Consider the following 25,377-nt stretch of genomic DNA (forward strand, 5'->3'; position numbering starts at 1 on the left):
GTTTATGATAGTCTCCATCTAACATGGCACAGCCTGTTCTAAGATGGAGATTTTCTATCTTTAGAGCATAAGTAGTCCCATACTAATAAAACAATAAAATCAAAAAGAAAAACCAAAATTACTTAATTATAAATGCCTACCTAATCAAATGTAAGAAATTAAACATCTTTATTTTAAATATAAAGTATATATATGTGCCAAGAATACATGTTAATTAAACATAAATAATATAGTAAAATATATAATAAAACAAATATAAATAATATGTGTACCAATTATATAAGGTACTACGTTTTTTGATTTACATCTACATATTTTTATCCCAACTAGAAATCTCAGACAAAACTTACTCTTTCATACCGATATCCATAGAACTAACTATGGTTTTCATTCCCCTATGCCCAGAATTCTTAGGTCTGCCAACAAACATACCAGTCTTGATTTCTTTGATAACAAGTTGTCTTCTTTCAAACGATCACTGAATCAAAATCAATTATAAACACCTCTCTCGCTTCCACTCCCACAAAGTCTACTATAAACCATTGAGTCTTTCTAATTTTTTAATAATAACTTTCTATTTTTTTATAATCATTTTCTATGTATAAATGTGTCCATAAAAATGCCCATTGGGCGTAGATAAATAAAAATAAAATAAAAAAATTTAAAAAAATCTCTCGCTTCACTATTTATATGTGCAGTTATTTTTATTTAAAAATTTGTTTTGAATGTGAATGTTCTTCAATTTCGGGTACTGGACGACAAAATGCACTCAAAAATGTAACAATGTTTTCAACGACGCGTGACGAATCCAAGCAATTTTTATGCAATTTTATGTGAAGTGAAAAATGTTGTTTTGTTTTTGTTCTAAATCCGAATCTTCTAATTTTGAATTTCTTCTATCTTGTTGTAAGGTAGGTACGTTAAGGACGGGTCAAGGGAAGGATGGGAAAGAAAGGTAATCGGCCAGGAATATCGATAAATGCTGTTATTTACTTAACGCTGTTTCCGGTAAAAATTTGGGTCGTTTCGAAAGTACTTTGGTGATGACGGCGGAAGTTTGCTGCTGATGATATTTCTTCACAGAGTATCGAACATATGTTATTTCAGTGCCCATTTTTCAGTTTACAGCGCCATAATCTTGAAGCAGAATGCAGGAAAGATGGAATATCCTTAACAGATATCCACACTGTCGTTAAAAGTAGTTATCACGCGCGATTGTTTTTGGACTTTGCAACAATGGAGATTGGACTCATAAAGGTAATAAACCAAAATCAGTGATCGAACATCCCATTTCCAATACAAACAGAAACGATGTTTTCAGAGTACCTTAGCCTTGTACATGACACGTAAGGCAGGGGTCAAATATATATTTAAAAAAAACCCATGCGCAGTTTCTAGGGGCCTTATTTATAATAAAAATAATAAATTTGGCTGATTTATACAGCGCCATTTTTGTGAAAAATCTCCTCAAGGGCGTTTTACATTTGTATTTTTTTTTATATTCAAAATTACACTCATTTAAATTTAATGGACGTATAAAGGCTTTTTAGGCTGTGCCCGTATCAAGCCATAATAATTGAAATGAAGTATGCCGAATGTTTAGACGCATATATTTTCATTCAATTCATGCTTTAGTGTCATAATCCAGGAAGAAAATACTGCATTACGTTTGTATGAAGAAAAATCAGATTGCGTTTCTTCTTAAGAATGTTTTGAATGGCGATATTACTTGACTCGATTGCCCTCAACTGCTTGAGAAAATTAAAATTCGTATCCCTCAACGTACAAATCGGCTACAACAATTATTTCATGTTAATATTTCAAGCACGAATAATATTAAGAATGCATCTTTGCCAAGAATTGTAAATAATTATAACACGTTTTTTGCTGAAATAGATATATATTTCCTCACTTTAAACAAATTTAAAGAAAATGCTAGAACCGTAATTAAAAGTAATTATTATAATTTAATCCAACTGTTCCAACATTATATTTGATTCTTTGTACACTTTAATATTTTCATTATTGGATTGTTTGATCTCTTGTTTGAAAGAAGAAAGGAGGGAAGGCTGATCTGGGGTTACTCCGTATGGATCCGCCGGCGAAAGGATTTTTAAGTCCGAGTAAACAAAAAACTTTTTCTTTTATTTTTTTATTATTTCATTATTGAAATATATTTTTTTACGTGTGGAATGATGCGGAGTAACTTTTTAAAGGTACGCTTTTTTCTTATTTTTTCGACATTGTATATAGTAACGTATAGAAAACTATAATTGGCCTACAATTTTAGTATATTTGTAAATATTTGTGTTTTTTTTATAATGGATGTTGTTTTCTGTTAATAAATAAATAAAAATGTGTTTTATTCGTTACTTACTACATTAATGATGGTATTCTTATGCACCACAGAATTCTTACCTGTAACAAAAAGAGAAAAGAGGTAAGTTTAGATAACAGTAATATATGGCGCGTTCGCCAACCATGATCGGGGTCCCAGGTTAGATCCCTGGCAGAGTCAACGTGGAATATTTCTTCTAAAGGTTGACTGTAATATTTCACTGTCCCTAGATTCCCATCTGATAAGTTATATTAATCATCTTATCTAATGTAATAGATGTACTAATTAACGAACCTTTAACGAAATTATAATAGCAGCAGTAATCATAATATTAATCGTAAAACCAAAAATAACGTATTAATATATTGTTTTAACCCGTCTTCTTTTCTTATTATTAGTGGAGCGTGTGGACATCACCAGTTGGCTCCAGGAGACCCTTTTGCCAGCCAGCATTATTGCCTCTTCCCACGCCAATCCAGCGCTCCCTAATTCCACCGAATAAAGTCGAAAGATCGTCTTCGACAGCCTTCATTAAGAGAACAAGAGGACAAAAAAAAAACAATAAATAAGTCATAACAAATTACAACAGGGATGGAGAATACCTTAAATTATTATTACTATGGATAGCTTATATAGCGCCATTTTCGTAATAAAATATCTCAAGGGCGCTTTACATAGTGATTCTATTGTTAAATTAATTTAATTGAAGCTTTTAAATTTGTAATTTAATTAAAACAATCTATTTTGTTGTCACATGCTACGGATTTATTCAAATGATTTAGAGAACAAGTGGGTTTTAAGCTTTTTCCGAAACATCACTTCACTCTCACAGCCTCGCACCTCTGCTGGGAGAGCATTCCATGCCATAGGGCCTGCGACCGAAAATGCGCGTTCACTAAATTTAGAGTGCTGTTTGCGTAGAGGTATAATAACTTTTTCTCACGCCGTAGACGTAGCTGATCTACGCGTAAGACGCCCGTCAGCTAGTTCATCTGGAATGCAGAGTTCCCTTAGATATTCCGGAGCAGAGTTGTGCAGTGACTTATACATAAGCCAACAGAGTTTGTATTCCACCATCTGTGGATAACGTAGCTAGTGTAATTCCCGAAGTAGTGGAGTGATATGACTGAATTAAGAGAGTTTCGCTGCAGTATTTAATACAGACTGTAGGCAAACAGCGCACTAAATTCGGCGACGCGCATTTGCGGTTGCAGGCCCCATGGCATGGAATGGTCTCCCAGCAGAGGTGCGTGGCGGTGAGAATAAAGTGATGTTTAAAAAAAAACTTATTACCCACTTGTTCTCAATCATTTGAATAAATCCGTAGCATGTGATAAAAAGGAAATCGTTTTGCTTAAATTACAAATTCAAAGAGTTACAATTAAATTTATTTATTTATAAAGTCACTTTGTAAAGCGCCTTTGATGTATTTTTTTTACAAAAATAGCGCTATGTAAGTTACCTATAATGGCCGTGATAACGATAATAATTACTAGAGTGTATAAATATAAAATATCTAATTATTATGGATAACTTATATAGCGCCATTTTCGTAATAAAATACCTCAAGGGCAAAGGGTATAGTCAAAAGGTAAATGAAACAAAATAACAATTAAATAAACAAAACAGAAAAAAAAAATAAGTTGACAATGAGGAACTTCAGCCCTACGGGAAATTGAAAAGAATTAATGTTTTCTTGCGCGCGGAAAAATTGGGGCATTAAATTGTAAGGCAAAGTTTCCTGAAAATGTACGAAAAAAAAAGAACTACTTTGAACGATGTCACTGGTTCATATGATATGGAAGTATGGAAGATTCCCGGTTTGCTTGCCGTGAATGGACCGATGGGCATAACTGATCCTAGAATAAGCGGAAGAAAACCTCTGACTTCACAAGCGGAGTTATTTCATAAATACAAAACTTTAAACAATCGGCTATTTGGCTTAGTTTAATAGTCTATGCACAATATATTTTTTTTAGCCACAGAAGTTTCTTATTGGTCAAAATACGCTGCATTTGGTGCCAAATGCATAATGCCCCATGCACTAATTGTTGCAGTAAAAGAAATTCTGAAAATGATGATAATTGAAAAAGTTTAGTGTTATTTTATTATTTATAAATCCCACCGTGTGGTACTGAACGAAAACTTTAAAAAAATATCATATCGCACTTTTTTTTACGTAATAAATCTTAAATTCGCAAAATTCCGTGTTTGAACACGTATTCCGTGTCCATTTGTCATGGTCATTATTTACCCTCGTGTTGTGACAAGACGCGTTGAGAATCACACCCCGCTAGGGTTGATATATAGCTCTCCGCTACATTCCTGACCTGGCGAAGCCGTAACCCTTAACTTGTGTACAAAAAGAAACACGCATCCCAGAAAAAAAGTTTTTTGCCGACGCATTTTTATTCCGTTTTCTGGGGTCTTATTTCGGTATGTTCTGTGTTCTGAAATTTAAGAAAATACAGGGTTGCCAGATTATGTTTTCAATTGTGGCATTGGCGCCTCATTTTTTTAAATTATTTTCCAAGTAGAAAAAATATTGCTATATTTAAATACAGTAAATATGTATATTTTTGATGTATGAAGCACTTACTTTGTAGAACATTATTTTTTTTAATATTAAAATAAAATAAAATCACTCTGTTTTTATGTACCATTTATATTTTTATAATTTGACAACACCTTCACTGTGAAAAATTTGTACATTTTATGATAGTTTCACACTATGTATTCTGTTTTTATTTCGCATTTTACTGAGTTTTAAAATATTTTTAAATCAATATTTATATATTTTTAATGATTTTTACTATGTTTTCACTACATTTATTACTTTGATTTGATTAAGTTATTTCTTCGTTTTTTTCCTGCATTTTTACTATGTTTTTACTCATTTTTACTACGTTTTTACTATGTTTTTACTCATTTTTACTATGTTTTTACTACATTTTTACTATGTTTTTACTACATTTGTTACGGGGTAAATAACCCAAATTAGGCAGTCAAAGCAACTTTGTATAAATAAAAATTTTGATTATTAAATATAATGATAATAAATAAAATAAATATGTTAGTTTGTAATTAGCCCCGAAGAAGGCATAGTATTGCCGAAACTAGTTGGTTGTCAAATTATAAAAATATAAGTGGTGCATAAAAACAAAACGATTTTATTTTATTTTAATATATTAAACAGTTTACTTTGTATTCACCCAATCCATATTACAGTACGGAATAATCGGATGGGGTGGTGCTTTTAAAACAAATATTTTACCGGTTGAAAAAATACAAAAAATAATTATAAAAGTTATTTTGAAAAAACCGTCTACTTTTCCCACAGTTCAATTCTTTTTTTTTAAATGAAGGTTTTAGATAAAAAATTGCTATATAAAAAGAATTGTTTGCTTTAAATACATAAAGATAAAATAAATAGTTATATTTCTATGTCTCAAAACGTAAGTACGCGACCTAAAACAGGTGGTAATATCTTAATTCCTAAATTAAAAACAACTACTGCACAACATCATTATACTTACAGAGGAATATTTTTCTTTAATGAAATGAACAAAGATAATAAAAAGTATAGTCAGGAATAATATTCTTCTTTGTGTAACACTGATTGAAAACATAGTTAATATCTTTTTTGTAATTTATTTATGTTATTCTAAAAATATTATTATTGATTAAAATAAAATAGTCTATTGTAAGACGTCACTCCCCATTATGTACACAAGATTTTTTTTTGTTTTTTACGTAATGGGAAACGTTAATGTAAATGTTTGTATTTGATTAATGTAAAAAATGTATTTAGTTGTTATCTTGTATTTTAATTTGTTATTAATAAATAAAAAAAATAAAAAAAAAGTCGAAATGATTTGGCTAAAGTAAAAAATGTCAATACAACTGATTTGTTTTCCTAGACTGTGTATTCTTGGAAAAGGTAAATTAATAGCATAATTTGTTGCAGCAATTTATATATGAAATGGCACATTATGTTCTAGTAGTCCTAACAGGTATTCGGAATTGAATCATATTTAGCAAGTCAGGAGAAGTCCAGCCTATTGAAATAATATTATGGCTAACTCAGCTCACCTCAATTTATTGAGTTTTTAAAACACCTAATTACTGAATATGAAATATAATTATATGTTTTTAAAAGGTTATATGAAGTATTATATCTGCCTAGGTGGATGAACTGTATACTTCTGTGTGTGAAATGTAATTAGAATCCTGTATCACTTTACATGCATGTAACAGATGATCGAACTAAGTTGCATTTGGTTTACCAATACAGTGCCCTATGAACCGCTGGATGCAGAAAGAGAGATGATGATGTTAAACTAAACTAAACTAAAATGCGGGAAATGAATTTCGGAATAATCTATCAATGGAATTATTTTTTACAGCCCTGATTTAGTGATTTACGATTGTCAAGTGTTTCAACTTTTAGGGGTATTTTAGAGCGTCAAAAGTGCTCATGCACTTTTTACTGGTCCCATTAAGGACATGTGTTTTTGAGTTCAAAAATCACTTTAATAACAAAAAATAACATAACTCCTAATTAAAAATTTTAGGCTGAGGAATATAGCGCCATTTTTATGTAAAAAAACACCTTATGGGTGCTTTACAACACTATATTTAAACTTACATTCTGAATTTGGAAAATCCACTGACCGGTTTCATCGCTTTCGCGACATCTTCGAGACTAGTATTTGTAATAAGGAGTTCAATGTATTTTATTTTATTTCAAAGTATCACTCGTCTTTTATTTATAAAATATATATCTATGAACTTCCATCAAGAATTTTCACTTACAAACTTAAATGTTTTACATTCTCAACATTAGTAAATTTTCTACATATTAAACTTTCTAATTTTAAATTTAAGGATATGACAAACGAAACAATGATAATTTTAGTCGAGATTTGAACTGACTGGGACTGTTGACGATTTTTTATTTAAGGTATATTTTTGGTCTTAGGGAATATGACCACATTTCTGATTATCGCAGGCAACTGAAATGCCTTAAGATTAGACAGCGGAGAGACTATCACTCCCTTTCACTTCGGTTCACTGTACTTCACAGTCCTAATACTCCTATATACATCCATGAACAATTTCAAAGCTTATAAGTTTATGGTTTACCTCTTCTCTTAATTCTCATCCACAATCCCTCCTTCTTCTTGAACTCATATAGTGTCCATGTGGTTCGATTGTTAAATCATCTCCCATCCACTATAAAAGATGTTACTACAGTATCTCTGTTTAAATCACGTCTGAAGAAACATCTCTTTTCTCTACCTTAATCTTTCCTCCTTTCCTCTTTCCTCTTTGTTCTTTTTTCCATTGGTATTAGTATTGATTTAAGGTAATTCATTAACCAATACATTTCTATTTTTTTTTATCTTAAGTATATTTTATTTTTATTTTCTATGAATATGTTTTGCAACTTAAATTATACAAATAAATTTATTAGTTGGTTGGAAGAAATTTCCATTTGGCAATAAGCCCGCCAATGTACAATTTAAATTATGTCCAAGAACATTTTCTGTCCAACACCGTTTTCTAAGAAAAGTGGCGTGGTTGCTCGGATTACAAAGGGGTAATTATTCCTATTTTGAAATAGAGCAATCTCTTAATCTGTCTTCATTGGAGAGACGTAGAACTGAGATGGACCTTATATGCATTTTCAAAATACTTGATGCTATAATTTTGAGGCAAATGTTCTAAAATTTCACAGAAAACACTTTTAGGGGGAATTTCGTATGTAGGTCTGTGTCGAAAAGGGGTAAGAACTATTATCATTGATAACTCGAAAATGTGTTCAGGTTGTTGAATTGGAGTGTCCTATCTCAAACCATGATCAATTTCTTTTCATGTTCCCAACCGTGTCACCAGAAGTCAAAATCTGCTATTTATAAAATCTTCTAAGAGCAACTTTGGTTTTTATGCCCCAATGTCCAAAATGTGTAGATTAGTCAATTCATCACACGACTTGGAATTCTTTGGGATAGATCTTCCGGCTTTTCGTAGATCTCTTCGCGACTAAACAGTGTGGGATGAAGTTGGATTGGCATGGTTTGGCTCGAAGTCTTAGGTCTTTCGTTTTTATGAATATATTGTATACAATTATTGTTTTGCCCTTGTTTGTCTTTGCTAAATAGTTTTATGTTCTTTTTGTTCAGTTTCTTGCATTTATGTTTCTTCATGTAACTGTTGTAATTGGCTAAGGCCGTATATATAATAAATAAATGTAAAAAAGTATTTTTTTTTAAATGATTCGCAAGTGTGAAGGCAATTGGTTCAAGACAAAGGGGCCAATTTCTGAACCTATTATGTGGGCAGCGTCGGAGTCCGACAAGTTTTCTTATGCCTGTATCAAATGCTGACCCAAAAGTATATTTTCTTTGACATGTATTTTCCCTAACACAGAGCTAGAGATCCGATAAAGATTTTGAAGCCATTTTAGGAAGGGATTTAAATACAGTCCAGCATAGCTACATTTCAATTGATCATCCACGCGGTTTTAGAGCTTTGGCTCATGATATGTCATTCAAATATTTTCAACAATATTTAATGGCGACGCCAACGTGAAATTTTAAATCAAAATTTAAAATGCCATTTCTACATCGATCGTGCTGTTTTTGAGCCAAATTTTTCCAGATTTATCTAGTTAAAATAAATCTTTGCAGCGGAATATATGTAGTAGAGACGTGAAATTCAAAATTGACATTTGAAATACCATTACTAGATCGACCGCACTGTTTTTGAGCCAATTTTTTTCTCGCCCTTCCGCGATAAAATCAAACATTCTGACGGTGAATTGTAGCGATGTTAAATTTAGAATCTTGATTTTAAATGTTGATTTTAGATCGAAAAACATGAACACATAAATTTTCTCCGATTTCGTGAAATAGTTTTTAAATTTATTAATCATCTAAACGTGATACGAAATAATTGCAAGCACCTACATGCATAATATTCTTCACCATAATTCACTCTTTTCTTACATCACTCTTCCCCACTTCCTGACCTTCCTTTCATCTTAATGTCCTGATTGACCGCATTTCGACTACACTCTATTTCTGCACTCACTAATGCCGGACAGTGCAAAAAGTATAATTTTCTACACGTTTCTGTGTCTCGCGGTTAGAGTTGCTCGATGCCCAGGTTTTTGCGATCCCGGGATTTGGGAATTACTGCACTCGTTACCGTATTTCCCTGTAGGGGTAGCCAGAGAGGATGGAACGCCACACACGTCTATCCTGACATACGTTCTTTGGTCATCATAAGACTTATTTATAATGGTTTCGAGGCATCTGTACCCAAATTGACGAGACTTGTTAACAAGAAACAGGATCTTAATTATTTTATTGTTTTTTTTAATATGGGAGTTGCATTTATTATTTACCGTTATTATTATAGACAAGGTTTATAATTCATAAAAATGAATTTTTCTGCTTTAAATAAGCTTCTATTTCATGTTTTAGTGTTAGGATTAGGAGGGGTATTCTATAGTGAACCAATCAGTAACTTCTCTAGCATTTTCTCTAGTGAAGAAGACACCACTTAAAACTCTTTAGAAGAAGCCGGCCTGTTGACAGTCATAGACGAGCCTTATAATATTAATTATTTGGGTTGTAAATTTAAAAAAATAACTAATCAACTACAAACAAACCATATCCTTCACGCCGTTTCCCCATAGGGGTAGGCAAGAACTCCATATCATTCCGTATTTGCCATGTCCATCATGAAACATTCAATGTATTCGGTCATGCCATGTCTTTCTTGATCCTTCTCGTTTTCTGCCTCCATCAACAGTCGCAGCGTGTTTTTTTAGCCGTTCTTTTGCCGTCCATTCGCAATACATGCCCAAACAGCGCAAAGGTCCTATCTTGATTTTGTCCATAATGCTTATCTCAGTCTTACTTAATGGAAGGATCAAGATATTTGTGCCCACAAAGTCACCCGAGAGAACATATTTCGACAATATTCAGCCTACTTATCAATAAAACAAATAAATAGGAATACTTCTTCTTCTTCTTGCGGTGCCTTATCAGGTCACCCCGACGTTGGCGATCACTATAACGAAAGCATCTTGGTCCTGAACTACTCCGCAGCCAGGACAACTGCTTATTGGATGTACTCACCAAAGTGATTACTGGGAAAAGATGACCAGAGTGGTTTCCCGTTGCCTTCTCTGGTAGATTTTTCTGTCGGGGTTACCTTCCCTTAGCTGGTTAGTTCTGGTATGGAGGCGCCAAAAACTCGCCTTTCATTAATTATGGATAACTTATATAGCGCCATTTTCGTAATAAAATACCTCAAGGGCGCTTTACATGGTGATTCTATTGTTAAGTTAATTTAATTGAAGCTTTTAAATTTGCAATTCAATTAAAATAATTTATTTTGTTGTCACGTGCTACGGATTTATTCAAATGATTTAGAGAACAAGTGGGTTTTAAGTTTTTTCCGAAACATCACTTCACTTTTACAGCCTCGCACCTCTGCTGGGAGAGCATTCCATGCCATAGGGCCTGCGACCGCAAATGCGCGTTCACCAAATTTAGTGCGCTGTTTGCGTAGAGGTATAATAACTTTTCCTCTCGCCGTAGACGTAGCTGATCTAAGCGTGAGACGCCTGTCAGCTAGTTCATCTGGAATGCATAGTTCCCTTAGATATTCCGGAGCCGAGTTGTGCAGTGACTTATACATAAGCCAACAGAGTTTGTATTCGACCCTCTGTGGAAAACGTAGCCAGTGTAGTTCCCGAAGTAGTGGAGTGATATGACTGAACTTAGAGATTCCGAAAATAAGTCTCGCTGCGGCATTCAATACAGATTGTAGGCGAGTCATTTTGTTCATTGGTAGACCTGCATAGATACCATTACAATAATTGACTCTAGACACTACAAACGCATTTATTAATTGACGGGCGGCATCAACCGGCAAATTTTTGCGTATGCATTTAATTTGTCTCAGCTGGTAGAAGCATGAACTTATCGTTCTACTAATTTGAGCGTCAAGAGATAGGTCGGAATTGAGTAAAACTCCCAGTAGTTTAACGGTGGGTAAAGCGGTACTCCCTACATTAGGTAGAGCCGTATCTTGGATCAAATTCTGTCGTCTGGCTGAAGCCACCCACAGTTGTTCATCCCCTTGTTATCTGCTGCGATCACATCGTTATGAGTGTGATCTCATTGACCAGGGTTCGCGACGTGGACGCTTACGAGTTGGACTAGTCAGTAGTTTTGCCGGTGGAATACAACTGAGCATTCGCAGCATTTTATAGAATTATACCCCCCAGCAAGATGTGACTCATTGCAACCCTACTGACGCGACAGTTCGAACCGTAAAACTTAACATTCAATCAATTCCTTACACCTATAAAATCCACCGGGGTCCGTATCCTAATGTGAATTTAAAATTGCAACTGCAACTAAGCAACAACTATGGCGAACAGGAAATAAAAATAACGTAAACAGAATTCAAAGACAATAAAATAAAATATTGAAGCTAGTATATGACCTCCCGTATCTAACACCAACTACAAAAATATTTTAAAAAACTACACAATCAAATGTTAATGAACTTTTTCAAATAGAATCTTTAAAATTTAATCATAAATTAGCCACTGATATCATTGTAGACAAAGAACTAAACTTTTTAAAACATTGAAATACACATGGACATAATACAAGAATTTATTATAATAACAAAAGACGAGTGATACTTTAATCCACAAATTTGAGATATTCAGTGACCGGTTTCATCGCTATCGCGACATCTTCGAGGCTGGTATCTTTATTAAGGAGTTCAATGTATTTATACAAAACAGAGTTAAAGATAGATAATTCTAAGTTATATGAAAGTAAATGAAATAAAGTTATTTTTATCTTAAGGATCATTATCGACAAATTTTTTCTTCGGGTTAACTAATGAGTTGATATAATGCTATTTTAATGATTTAAATTTATTTCAACAGAGAGTGAAAAATTTTTGTGAAGGGAATATGAAAGTCTAGGCATTTACATAAATTTAAATATGAACAACTCCCTAGAGAGGAAATCCAGCCAGTCTGCAAGCATTTGGACATAATCAAACATTGTTGAATTACCACCTGGTAAAAGAAGAAGTATAAAAATTGGGAAATCGTTTTCAGGCGTTGCCTAGTAGGTGATTTGGTTCAGCCGGATGAATCTCACCCACGTGATAAAGGTTTCAGCTCTTTTACTTCACAAAAGTCAACAGATGGAAGAGTTGAGGAAATATGGATGTTCAAACATGGGCAGAATGGTGAATGTTACACAGTGTGTAAAGTGGCCACTTAACCTTATATTATATAGGCCCGAGGGTATATAACCTTATCCCAGTTTCGTGGAAATGTGGTGGGATTGCCAGGCTGAGGAAGGTGTTGACTGCATTCTTAATCCATATTGGTCGGAGGGAGTCAGAGAATTTGTTGTCCGATGTAGAAGGACGTAAGCTGGTTGCTTGTTTTAATAGTAATGACTTGGGACTTAGGATATAGAGATTTTGGTATTATTTATGTTTTCTCTGGATATTCATTGTTTACCTTTAAGACTGAAAAAGCACACATTATGATAAAACTGTAAATACTTTTAAATATCATTGTAAAATACATATTGAAAGGATATTGAAAGGAGGGTTAGTGCCGGTAACAGAGTTAATGGTGCCTTAAAGTCTGTCGTAGCAAATAAGTGTCTATCGCAAGAGGCTAAATTAGCAGTTCATAATGGAGTTCTGGTACCAACCCTAATGTATGGAAGCGAAGCATGGAGTTGGAAAAAAAGGGACGAAAGTAGACTGAATGCTGTTGAAATGCGATCCCTCAGGCGAATGTGCGGAAAAACAATGTATGATAGGTGCCCTAATGTCGAAATTAGAGCAGAATGCAAGGCTGAGTTAAGCATTATCGACAAAATTAAGAAAGGTCTTTTGCGATGGTTCGGTCATGTGGAGCGAATGAATGATGAAAGAACGGCTAAAAAGATTTATGATGCGAATGTGTCTGGTTGTAGAAGTCGAGGAAGGCCGAGAAAGACATGGCATGATCAAGTACAACAAATTCTTGAAAGTGGTCATGTGAAAAGTCGGAATAATCGACGTGCGTGCATGAGAAGATGTATGAATGTGAAGGAAGCAAAGGAAGTGTGCCAGGACAGAGTGGTGTGGCGTTCTATCCTCTCTGCCTACCCCTCTGGGGAAATGGCGTGATGGTTAGTTAGTTAGTTAGTTAAATACATAATTGACTGCCTTAGAACGGGGAAGCTATCCCTAGTTAGGCAGTTTAGATGAACCAACAGCAAAAATAAAAAATATGTATGCTTACTGTTACTACTGAATTAATTTGCTGTATAAATAATTACTTGTATATTGCTGTAATAAATATGTAAAATAATATTTAAAAAAAAAATAAATAAATAAAAAAAACAGCCAATGACAGGTCATAAGCCCTGTAAATGCCTAGACTTTCATATTCCCTTCACAAAAAATTTTCCCTCTCTGTTGAAATAAATTTAAACACTATTTTAATGAGTTTAAGTATTTTATTTTATTTTGATGTGGGATTAAAGTATCACTCGTCTTTGATTTATATAATAAATTACAATGAACTTCCATCAAGAATTTCCACTTACAAACTTCAATGTTTTATAATACAAGAACATAAGAAAATAATCGCATACAACATTACAAAACGAGACAAGGACAATCGAGACAATCAGGGACTGAAATTAGACAATAAACTACCAGACAAAACTTAACAAAAGACTAAGACAAACTTTTCAAAAGGTGTGAAAAATATTATTATTAACAAGAGAATAGGAAAAAAAAGAGATATATAAATTTGTAAAATGAATGTAATAAGGATTAATAAATTAATTTCAAATATATTTTTATTTATTTTTTAATTATCACTGTTGTACATTTTTTTCATACATTTCTATGTGTCGACATTACCAATGACAGGTCATAAGCCCTATAAATGGCTAGACTTCCACATTCCCTTCTCCTTTTAATTTTACTCCCCGGGTAGCGTACGAAATACGTTTTTTTCGATGTCAGACATAATTTTAATCCCATATTGTTTTAACTAAGCATGGGGTTGATTTTTTTGTCACCGCGCTTCGTGCAGATGTCAGCGCCCGACAAGCCGTGTAATTTGTGACACCGTGTATCGAATTTCAGTAGTTCGGGAAGATGGGTTCGGAATACAACCCGAAACTCCCTCGAAGATAGAGAGCAGCAGTAGCTGGGAAGCACCTGCGCCTATTATGTAACAAATAACACTGATTTGGACACAACCTGTATACATATATTATATGGTAAAAAATAAACAGGAATTTCCAATTTGAAATGCCCGCGCTGCGCCAATCTTTGCCACCATAAAATAGAATAGTCCAGAAGGAGCGTAGAATCATATTTAAATACATCGGACTGTGTCCAAAAAACTCCCCACTTTCGCAGCGCGCATGCGTGAAGTCGCCGAGCAATGTTGCCAGACCGTGAAAAATATAATCATTACACAAATGTAAGATAATTATACAAATTATTTTATTTTCTTTAAAATTTTATTGTACGCGCGGAAAAATTAATTGACAATGGAGTAGAGTAGGGTCATTTAATAAGAGTAATTGAACGTTAAAAAAAAACAAATTTTATTTGACATAAAGCGGATATTTTTATGTCATGTTAAATAATATATGATGAGCAAAGTAGCGTAAAAAATTTACTACCCTGGCAAAACTAACAAAATGTTTATTTTGTTTTCTTAGGCAATCTGACAGAAGGAAAAATAATTCAATTTTTAAGTAATGCATTTGCTACTTACACATTCATTTTCTACTTACACATGAAATGTGATCGTACCTGTTTCTTTAAGAACCCAACAGTATTTCTACACTTTAAAATGACACAATATGGCATAGTTTAATTTAAATCGGGAGTTGCGTACTGAGCGACGTCTACAAAGAAACTAAGGGGTCAAAACGTAAAACAACTCCTTTAAGAGTAGTTTAGTCGCCTTCTGTTTGATGCGCGTATGCGTTTTCTGGACTATTCTTAATTCTATGTTTGGCACGTTGACCGCATTGTTTTTGACAATCTGTCAAAGTTTGACGGCGATCGAATGCTCAGTATTCTGTCAGCGTCTGTTTGAGTGAGTCGAAAAATTGCCGTGTGGCGATTGGCCAAACGAGCGTGCCTCAAATTTTGTGTTGCTTATGAAATTTCGTGTGCCGAATCATAGAAAATGTTGAAAAAAGCCTTTGGAGAATCGTGTATGTCGAAAACACGAGCATACGAATGGTATAAGATGTTCAAAAACGTTCGTGAATGCTTAGATGGTGATAAACATACTGGACGTCCAGCAACGTCAAGTACCGAAGAAAACATAGAATCGGAAAAGCAAATCTTGTTGAAAAATCGACGTGTACCGATCCGAGAGCTTGCTGTGTTGTTGAGCATCTCATCATTGATATGATTTGGGTATGAAACGCGTCACTGCGCCCCTCGTCCCAAAAACATCGAAGGAATGTGGAAGGACAATTCGTGGATTTTTATTTTTTATTTTTTTTATTTTTTTTTATTTATTTATTCACACTCTTTATCAAAATACAATTCCATATTCACTTTGCCCAGCTAACAAGGGTACATACCCCGTTCCAAGCTAGGCAATTACATTTTTATATATTATAATAGTTAACAAATTAATATAGAGCACAGACAAACAAAAAATAAACTTATTCGGATACACATTTTGATTCATATACATACAGACATACACATATATACACACATGTATATATAAATATACACATATATACACATGTACATACACACACACGTACATACACCCATGCGCATACACATACATACATTCATAAAAACATAGACAATTTATTTATGCGAAACTTCATGGTTGTCATCTATAAATATATATTTTTTTAATTATTCATTATTTTTTATATTTTATTTTTGACATCCAGTAAGGTTCTCCAATCCGTGGCATGCATCAACTTTTCTGACTCCCTACGACCAATGTCATGAAAGAGCGAGGTCAACACCTTCCGTAACTTGACAACACTCCCGTCTTTCCACGATTCTGGCAAAAGGTTATGGACCTTTTTGCCTACGTTATAGTGTTGTCTCGATGCCAGAACAGTGTTGACCCCTTCACTTAGTATCAGATCCCTATTAGAGTATCTTGTATTATGGTTGTGGTTGACGCTTGGGTAAATGTCTCTCTTTATTTTACACTACGATAAAACGCCGGCTCATACAACGGTGCTTGTTTCGGAGTTTTTGGCCAAAATTCGAATAATCTTATCAGCCAAGCACCGTATTCTCCAGACCAGGCGTCTAACTTTTTTCTTTTCCCAAGACTAAAATAAAAAGCCCGGAGTCTTTCTCGGTCGTCGTCTATTTGTGCATTCATCAACATTCGCATTGTAAATATCTTTAGCCGTTCTTTCGATGTCCATTCGCTCTATGTAGAGGACATGTGTCCAAACCAGCGCAGAGCTCCTTTCTTGATTTTGTCGATGATGCTAATCTTAACCATGCATAATTTATTTATCTATATATACGCCCAATGGGCATTTTTATGGACACATTTATACATAGAAAATTATTATAAAAAAATTAGAAAGACTCAGTGGTTTATAGTAGACTTTGTGGGAGTTAAAGCGGGAGAGAGGTGTTTATAATTGAATTTAATTCAGTGATCGTTTGAAAGAAGACAACTTGTTATCAAAGAAATCAAGACTGGTATGTTTGTTGGCAGACCTAAGAATTCTGGGCATAGGGGAATGGAAACCAAAGTTAGTTCTATGGTTATCGGTATGAAAGAGTAAGTTATGTCTGAAATTTCTAGTTGGGATATTTAATTTTATTGAGCTCAGTAGTTCAGGCGCATCTGAGAGTGAGTTGAGAATTTTAAATAGGACTATACGGTTGGATTCATTTCGACGGTCTTGAAGAAAAGATATATTCAAGGTAGTTTCTAACTCATTATACGTATATAGGTCTCTGGATAAGCCCAACCTCCAGCCTATCTTTCTTGAAAATCGATGTTGAACTGATTCAATATTCTTGATGTGAACATCATAATATGGAGACCAGATAACAGAGAAATACTCTTGGTGCGGGCGAACTAGGGAACAGATGAAAGTTTTAAGGGTATTGATATTTTTTAAATCAGCTGTGCTTCTGTTAATAAACCCAAGAAGTTTTAAGGATTTATTAATAACATGTTCAATATGAATTGTAAAAGAAAGTTTAGTGTCAAGTATAATACCCAAATCTCGTATACTAGACACAGATGATAATATTTCATCGTTCAGTAAGTAGTCGTATATGATTGGATTTTCCAGACGAAAAAATCTCATAACCTAATGTACGGATTTCGACATTTGTGCATCCTTCGTACATAGTTTTACCACACATTCGCCTGGGAGATTGCATTTCGACGGCATTCGGCCTACTTTCATCGCTGTTTTTCCAAGTCCATACATCGCTCCCGCATCAGGATCGCCACCATGACTCCACTGTGAGCTACTAATTTTGCCTCTTGCGACAAACATTTATTTGCCAAGGTTAATTTAAGTGCATTCTTCCTGTACCTAAATTTAAATAAAAGTATACTCCACTTACAGTCTCTGTTTTTTTGGGTTTTTTTTGTATACTCATGTGTGATATATTGTTTTTTTTAACATTTATTGTAAAAAGCGAATAAAAAATTAACAAGAAATCACAAAAATTGTTTTATACACATAAATAATCTAAAGTAATAATAAAAATAATGACATCATTCAGCTAGTGTTTCATCTTAAAATCTTTGTACTTTTAAATCTGACTTTACGTTTTGAATTAGCTTGCTGACCCAGTTAAATTCATTCACAAATATACTGGTTCAAATAGTAGGATACGCGGTTAAATGAATTTAATTTACTACCCAAACGGATTAGAGAATAAGTGCTTGAGAAAAATATTAGGCACAATACGGTTCAATTTCATAACTAACATTGAAGCCCGAGAACAGACGCAGCAGCCTCCTATAACGAGCATCTTGAGGGTGCGGCGGTGGACCTGTAGCTTAATAACTATCGCAATGAACAATAATGAACATGCTTAAGTTATAGCAGTCATAAGTCAACGCGTGTGTAATCTCTAAATCAATGCTCGTGTTGGTTTGTTTTTTGTTTTTCTCGTAAATAAATACAGTTCACTGGCGAAAAGTCGACGTTTACTATAAAAAATAATACAATTTAATTTGCGACACAGTAAGGAGTATCTAATACAAAAAAGTAAACATTAAATTACAATTACGACGGCGACTGCTTTTCTTGACATTTGGCTGGCCAACCGCCGCGCCGGCAAAATGCAATAAAAAACATGATAAATAATAAATAAATAAATGAAAATAGCAGTTTTGGAATATTTTCCATATTTACACCGGTGAAATTTAAGTATGTGATTGCGCAGCAGGATTATACGTCGCGAAACGTAAATATTTTGACACTTGATGGATGTTTTATTGTGATCGCGAATACGATAAACAACCATGGCGAGAAATAGTTGTCACGTCAATAGTTATTTGTGATTGAGCTAAAGGTAATTCAAAATATGCGTATTTTAAGCCATTATTGCATTGTACAATAGAAAATTTATCAAGTCGTACGAAAAAATAATGCCGTTACGATGTGAAACATGGAACTGGCAGAGGAAGGATGAAAGCAGAGTGCATGCGGTTGAAATGCGTTCGCTCAGACGAATGCGTGGGAAATCAACGTGTGACAGGGTTGCGAAAGCTAAAATCGGGCGAGAGAGCAAATCTGAAATAGGTGTAATCGATAAAATTACGAAAGGGTCACTAAGATGGTTTGGTCATGTAGAACTAATGGATGACGAAAAAATTATAAATCAGTTATATACGTGTAGAATGAATGGTAACGTAGGATGTTGACGACCAAGAAAGTCATAGCATGATCGGATAAATCAAAATCTCAAGTCTGGTCACGTCAAAAGCAGAGACAACCGTAGGGCATGTAGGACAAGATAGAAGCTAGGCATGTATGTCAGGATAGACGTGAAGGGCGGTCCATCCTCTCTGCCTACTCTTACGGGAAAATGGCGTGATGATAGTAGTATTAATAGGCTCTGAGAAAATAAGTGGTCCAAGATTTCTCACTTTCGCTACTATAATCCTGAACTTGCAGACTCGCGGTGGATTACTTCAAATGTCGGATATGTTAGCCCGGGGCAGTTAAAGTATGTTCACATGCATAATCGCTTCTATAAATACTTATTTTTAATCCGTGGCAAATAAATTGCGATTGTAAAGTGGGTACCGACTACAGACCAAACTGAAATTAATTAAATCGGTCGGTGATAGTCAATCAGTGACCTCTTGCGTCAACTATTGCAATTGCTCATTAGGAATAATGACAATATTGGACACGAGCCTTCCATGTAATTTCTCAAACTTGCAGTGAAAGGGTGTATCCGTACACTTGTGTCGGTTAATATCAAAAGTGGTTCAATCCTGACTTAAAGATTTTTCATAAACAGACTGCAAAACACGGGCGTAGCCAGGTTTTAGTATCAGGGGGGGTTCAAGAAAATAAAACTACTGAAAGTAAGTACTGAAGTAAACCTTTATACTATATGAAAAATATGTAAAAAATAAAACAGAAGGTTTATTTGATTTCATGTGCACTACAGAGTTAATCTTCTGTTTTTCTTTTTAAATATATCCACTACTTCATTCGCATCAATTTCTATCCCACAGTGAATATTCATGAGAGCCGTTCAGTCTGTTTTCACTCGTTGTGTTCCGCAAGTAGTTTTTAAGTCTCCGTAGACTATAAAAGGAACGTAGAAAATAAAACACGGTATGAATGTGGTCGATTTTGATATAAAATTAAATTTCAAACTTGAATTATTATAGTAAAACGTCGGATTTTTTTTTTTAGTTATGCATAATTTATGCATAATTTTTTTATGCATAACGTCGGATTTTCTTTTTTTAGTTATGCATAAAAAAATAATAAAACTGAAGATGGGTTGTACCGATTTTGATATTCATCGACACACTTGTTTTTCAGAAAAATAGAAAAAATACGGAATAAATATAATGATCATATATATTTTTTATAATGGCAATACTTTCAACAAATCTCAAAGGTCACGTAATCACACGCATGCGTTCTAATTACCCCAAGTTAAAAAACCGAAAGGCTGATTCTGCTATATGATATGGCAGCATCCAGCCAAATTATTTTTTAATCTAGTCGTTTGGTTTGAAAACCGACAATTACGCCAGAATTTAATTCATCTTCAAAATTGACTTATTTGTCTTTCGTATTTTAAATAGACATTTAAAAAAAAACTTGCCATTTCAGAACGAATTAAAAAAATATGTAAATCGTAATTAAAGCAAACATTGCTCGGTGGCACAAAATTGCTGTTACTTAAAATGAGTAGATATGTGTACCGTAGGGTACTTTAGCTCTTAGTACATAACGATGTACCTACTTCAAAACTTGAAGATAAAGGAACGGTAGTGTATCTTCGTGATCGCTCGGGAGAATAATCTTTAACTATACTACTACTACTACTACTACTACCATCACGTCATTCCCCCGTAGGGGTAGGCAGAGAGAATGGACCGCCACACGCGTCTATCCTGGCATACAATCCAAGCCTCTTCCACATTCATACATCTTGTCATACATGCCCTTCGGTTATGTCTGCTTTTGACATGACCAGAGTTAAGATTTTGGTTTATCTGATCATGCCGCGTCTTCCTTGGTCGTCCTCGTCTAACGTTGCCGTTCATTTTTGCCATATATACTTGTTTTACCATTCTCTCGTCGTCCATTCGTTCTACGTGACCAAACCATCTCAGAGACCCTTTCTTAATCTTATCAATTATACTTGTCTCAGATTTACACTCTCGCCTGATTTCATCATTCGTAGCCCTGTCATACATTGATTTCCCACACATTCGTCTAAGAGATCGCATTTCCACCGCGTTCACTCGGTTTTAACTATACCGTCATGATAAAGGTATGACATCTTCAACTTCCGATTGTGATCGCAGTCCAGAAGTGTGAACACTCCATACAAAGTAACGTAGAACAACAATACATAGACATGTTTAATATGTATAACGAAGGGCGCATTGCATTATGTACTCAAGTGCAATAAAATGTGTATCGCAAATTCGGCAGTCGCCATTAGGATTCATAAAATGACGTCGGGCGACCAATCAACTGTCTGGCGGGCCAATTTCCTACGCTAATTCGGTCATTTAGTTCACCCTCGGACAAACTGCACTCTGCATTATGCACTCGACTCCGGAAGACTCAAAATACACAAACTGCATATTATTATTGCTAAATACCGACGCCAAATTACATGAATTTTTATTTAATTTACTTTCAGTTTCAGAGACTTACTACTTATTTTGTTAAAAATGTATTTATTTATTAATACGAGTATTATCATATTATATACGCAACACACTTTTGTACGCAGTAATTTGGAGTTTGCATCCGTTGTGTGGAGCCATAACAAACATTGAAAGGATTGAAAATGTTCACCAAAAATTTTTAAAATACCTAGATTATAAAAACAATAAAACGCTTTGTACAGCCGATAAGCCGAGCCAAACCAATCTGCAAAACAAAATGAATTTTTTACCCTTGAAGATAGACGCACTGTATCTGAGTTATGCTATTTACATACATTATTAAATAATAATGTGGACTCTTTTAACCTACTCTCCAAAATTAATCTTAATGTCCCCTTTCGCGTGACAAGAAATAAGTATTTATTCCATCTGCCAGTCTGTAGCACTAACTATGCACAACACTCTTTGCTCTTTCGTTCTTGCTCTAACTATAATGTTTTTTTTTTCATCTATTGAAAATGGGACAGCGAAACTTCCATTTTGCCGATTTTATTTGGGCATAATCAGTCCAACGTACAGTCGTCTTTTTCGCACATAATCGAGAGGTACCGGCGAGGAAGTGACAGAAACTACCTATTAATAAAAATGCTCTTTGACCACAAATACTTTAAATAAATAAATGGACCCTCTTATTACATAATGATTATATAATATATGTAAAAGAACCAGCCTTTGAATACGTACAAATTACATTACACACGTTCATTTATTATGAATGTTATTTGTTGTCAAACGCTTCAACAAGTTTACAAGGAAACGGGGTCATGGGTGTTCATACTGGTCGATAAAAATATAATGTATGTGTAATATGTAAATACTTTCATGCCAGCTTCGAGTATGATTGTCATACCACTGACAACAGGTAAACATAAACACCTGAAGCGTGAGAGCCATCGTCTTGTTCCAATAAGCTCGGAAACAAATGGTCCCTCATCATATTTTTCAGTCTACACTCACTTAGAAGGTTGCAAAAACTCTTACCCATTAACACATTTTTCTGTGCTGCATTGACATGTTTTCATACTTTTAAACTACTTTTAATTACTTTTATTGTATATGTATATAAAATCAATATATTGCTGCTCTTACTATAATGTGTCATTAATTTTGAAGATGTTTTTAAATTGACTTAAATGTATTGTCTTATTTAAAGATTCTTCTCATCGTTTCTTTGAATCCCTTAAAATATGTATGAGTAAATTTATGTTTTTCCTTTTTAAAAATGTTTTTATTATTTAATTTTATTTTTACATCTGAGCATGTTTTTCATTCTTTATTTTAATTCTTAACTTTATTTACTTTAATTTTAATTTTAAAACAACTTTTATTCATGTTTTTTTTCCTTCTCTTTTTTGTACTTTAATTATTAACCTGAAATATAACTGCTTTATATTATGGAAACTTCACTGGTCCATTAGAGTTAAGTTTAACTGAAAAATATAAACTTTATACCTGTACTGTATGTTTCCTAAATAAAAGAAAAAAAAATACTAAATGCACTCTGGTACAAGCATTACTACTACCCATTCTAGATTACGCTGATGTTTCCATGACTGATATAAGCTGTGAGTAACTCGATAAACTTTAACGACTTCAGAATACATGCATAAGGTATATTTTTGATCTTATGACCGATTTCTGATTATCGTAGGCAACTGAAATAGCTCAAAATTAGACAGCGGAGAGACTATCACTCTCTCTAACTTCTGTTAAATGTACTTCATAGTCCTAACGCTCCTATATACCTGCGTGAAATATTTCAACGCTTATCAGTTCATGGTTTACCTCTTTGTACTAATTCTCAAAGCACTCTCTTAATCAACAACAAAAACAACAAAAGTCGTTAAATTAGAACGACATATTTGGCCAGGAACCCTTAAGCAATGGCTCGATATCATAAAGGCATAATACTCTACAATAGCAAGAGTATTTGCCTCTTTAACATAGGTTCACTGATATGAAAGATGTCGATCTCAAAAGTGATCATGTTCAGCTGCCTGACTGCTCTTTCTACAGTCTGTATTAAATGCCGTAGCGAGACTTATTTTTGGAATCTCTAAGTTCAGTCATATCACTCCACTACTTTGGGAATTACACTGGATACTTTTTTTACAGAGGGTGGAATACAAACTCTGTTGGCTTATGTATAAGTCATTGCACAACTCTGCTCAAGAATATCTAAGGGAACTCTGCATTCCAGATGAACTAGCTGACAGACGTCTTACGCTTGGATCAGCTACATCTTCGTCGAAAGGAAAAGTTATTATACCTCTACGTAAACAGCGCACTAAATTCGGCAAGCGCGCATTTGCGGTCGCAGGCCCTACGGCATGGAATGCTCTCCCAGCAGAAGTGCGAAACTGTGAGAGTGAAGTGATGTTTCGGAAGAAACTTAAAGCCCACTTGTTCTCTAAATCATTTGAATAAATCCTTAGCATGTTGTAACAAAGTACAAGGTTTTTCTTAAAAAAAGTTATATTAAATTTATATATTTATATAATCACTTTCTAAAGCGCTCTTTAGGTATTATATTATGAAAATAGCGCTGTATAAGTTATCCATAATAATAATTGTATGCATGATCAGAGGCAGGTTGGTTCTAAAACCCGCGAGGTAAAACAGTCTGTGCTGACGTCATCGGAGATCCATCTCGGAACATTAAAAAATATATTCTCCAAAAAGCCGAATTATAAGTATGTACTATTTTTTTATATTTTACATTTATATAGGGTCACAGCACCAGTAAATGACCACCCCCCAATAAATGACCATTGGTTAATAAAACACAATAAAATAAGAATTGCTACATGTGTCCAGTCAAAAACTTTAAACACTAAAAACTATGACAAAAGCAGTAGGCGGACACATCTTTTGGTAAGAAACAAATCCATCAGTTTTGAACTGTGAGTTGTCAAAGGGTAATAGTGCGTCTTCCCGTTATTGTTCCGAGATTGATAGCGTTTTTATAAGGAAAGGTGAGGTAAGTGTTTTATTTAATGCTATTTCTTGTGCAATTCTTTGAATATATCCATATTCTAATGTGTTAGGGTGTTTGTTATGATGTAACTAAATATGAGTATTATTTTTAGTTATGATGTAACTAAATATGAGTATTATTTTTACTGGGGTAGTAGTGGTCATTCACTGGTGATTCTGCTATTTTTTTAGTAATATTATAATATTTTTTTAGTGCTTTGACACTAAAATAACTGATTTTCATTTTATGAATATTTTTGCAGCTTACATTTCTGTAAACTCGCCGCTTGGCACTGTTACGCCTTCACTTAGAAGTAATTATTTATTTACTTTGTATTTATAAATTTATTTTCCCTTTGCGAGTAGGGACCGGAAACCTTTCTAGGTGAAGAACCAGTCTGGGTAAGAAGGTATTTAGTATGATTATAGAGCTCTTAGAGACATGACTGTTTAGAGTACGCGTCACTTCTATTGCAAAAGAAAGTAAATCCGTATGTTTAGGAAGACAAAAGAAACGTTTCATTTAGTATTCGTTGAAAAAATAAATAACGCAAATCATTTTATT

At 34.0% G+C, this 25,377-nt stretch overlaps 1 protein-coding gene across 1 annotated transcript in view; it reads right to left on the reverse strand.

Annotated features, from left to right (window-relative positions):
- Positions 1-1,218: 1,218 nt before the first annotated feature.
- Positions 1,219-25,377, reverse strand: part of LOC148283550 (uncharacterized) — a 304,823-nt gene continuing 280,664 nt past the window's right edge. Inside the window, exon 7 of the mRNA XM_088243686.1 lies at positions 1,219-2,418. Within this exon, the coding sequence (XP_088099812.1) occupies positions 2,363-2,418 (56 nt within the window). The 3' untranslated portion in view covers positions 1,219-2,362. The remainder of the gene's footprint in view (positions 2,419-25,377) is intronic.

The sequence above is a fragment of the Micrasema longulum genome, unplaced genomic scaffold (genome assembly GCF_059751315.1).
Source record: "Micrasema longulum isolate JH-2025_06_02 unplaced genomic scaffold, ASM5975131v1 h1tg000224l, whole genome shotgun sequence".
Taxonomy (NCBI): Eukaryota; Metazoa; Arthropoda; class Insecta; order Trichoptera; family Brachycentridae; genus Micrasema; species Micrasema longulum.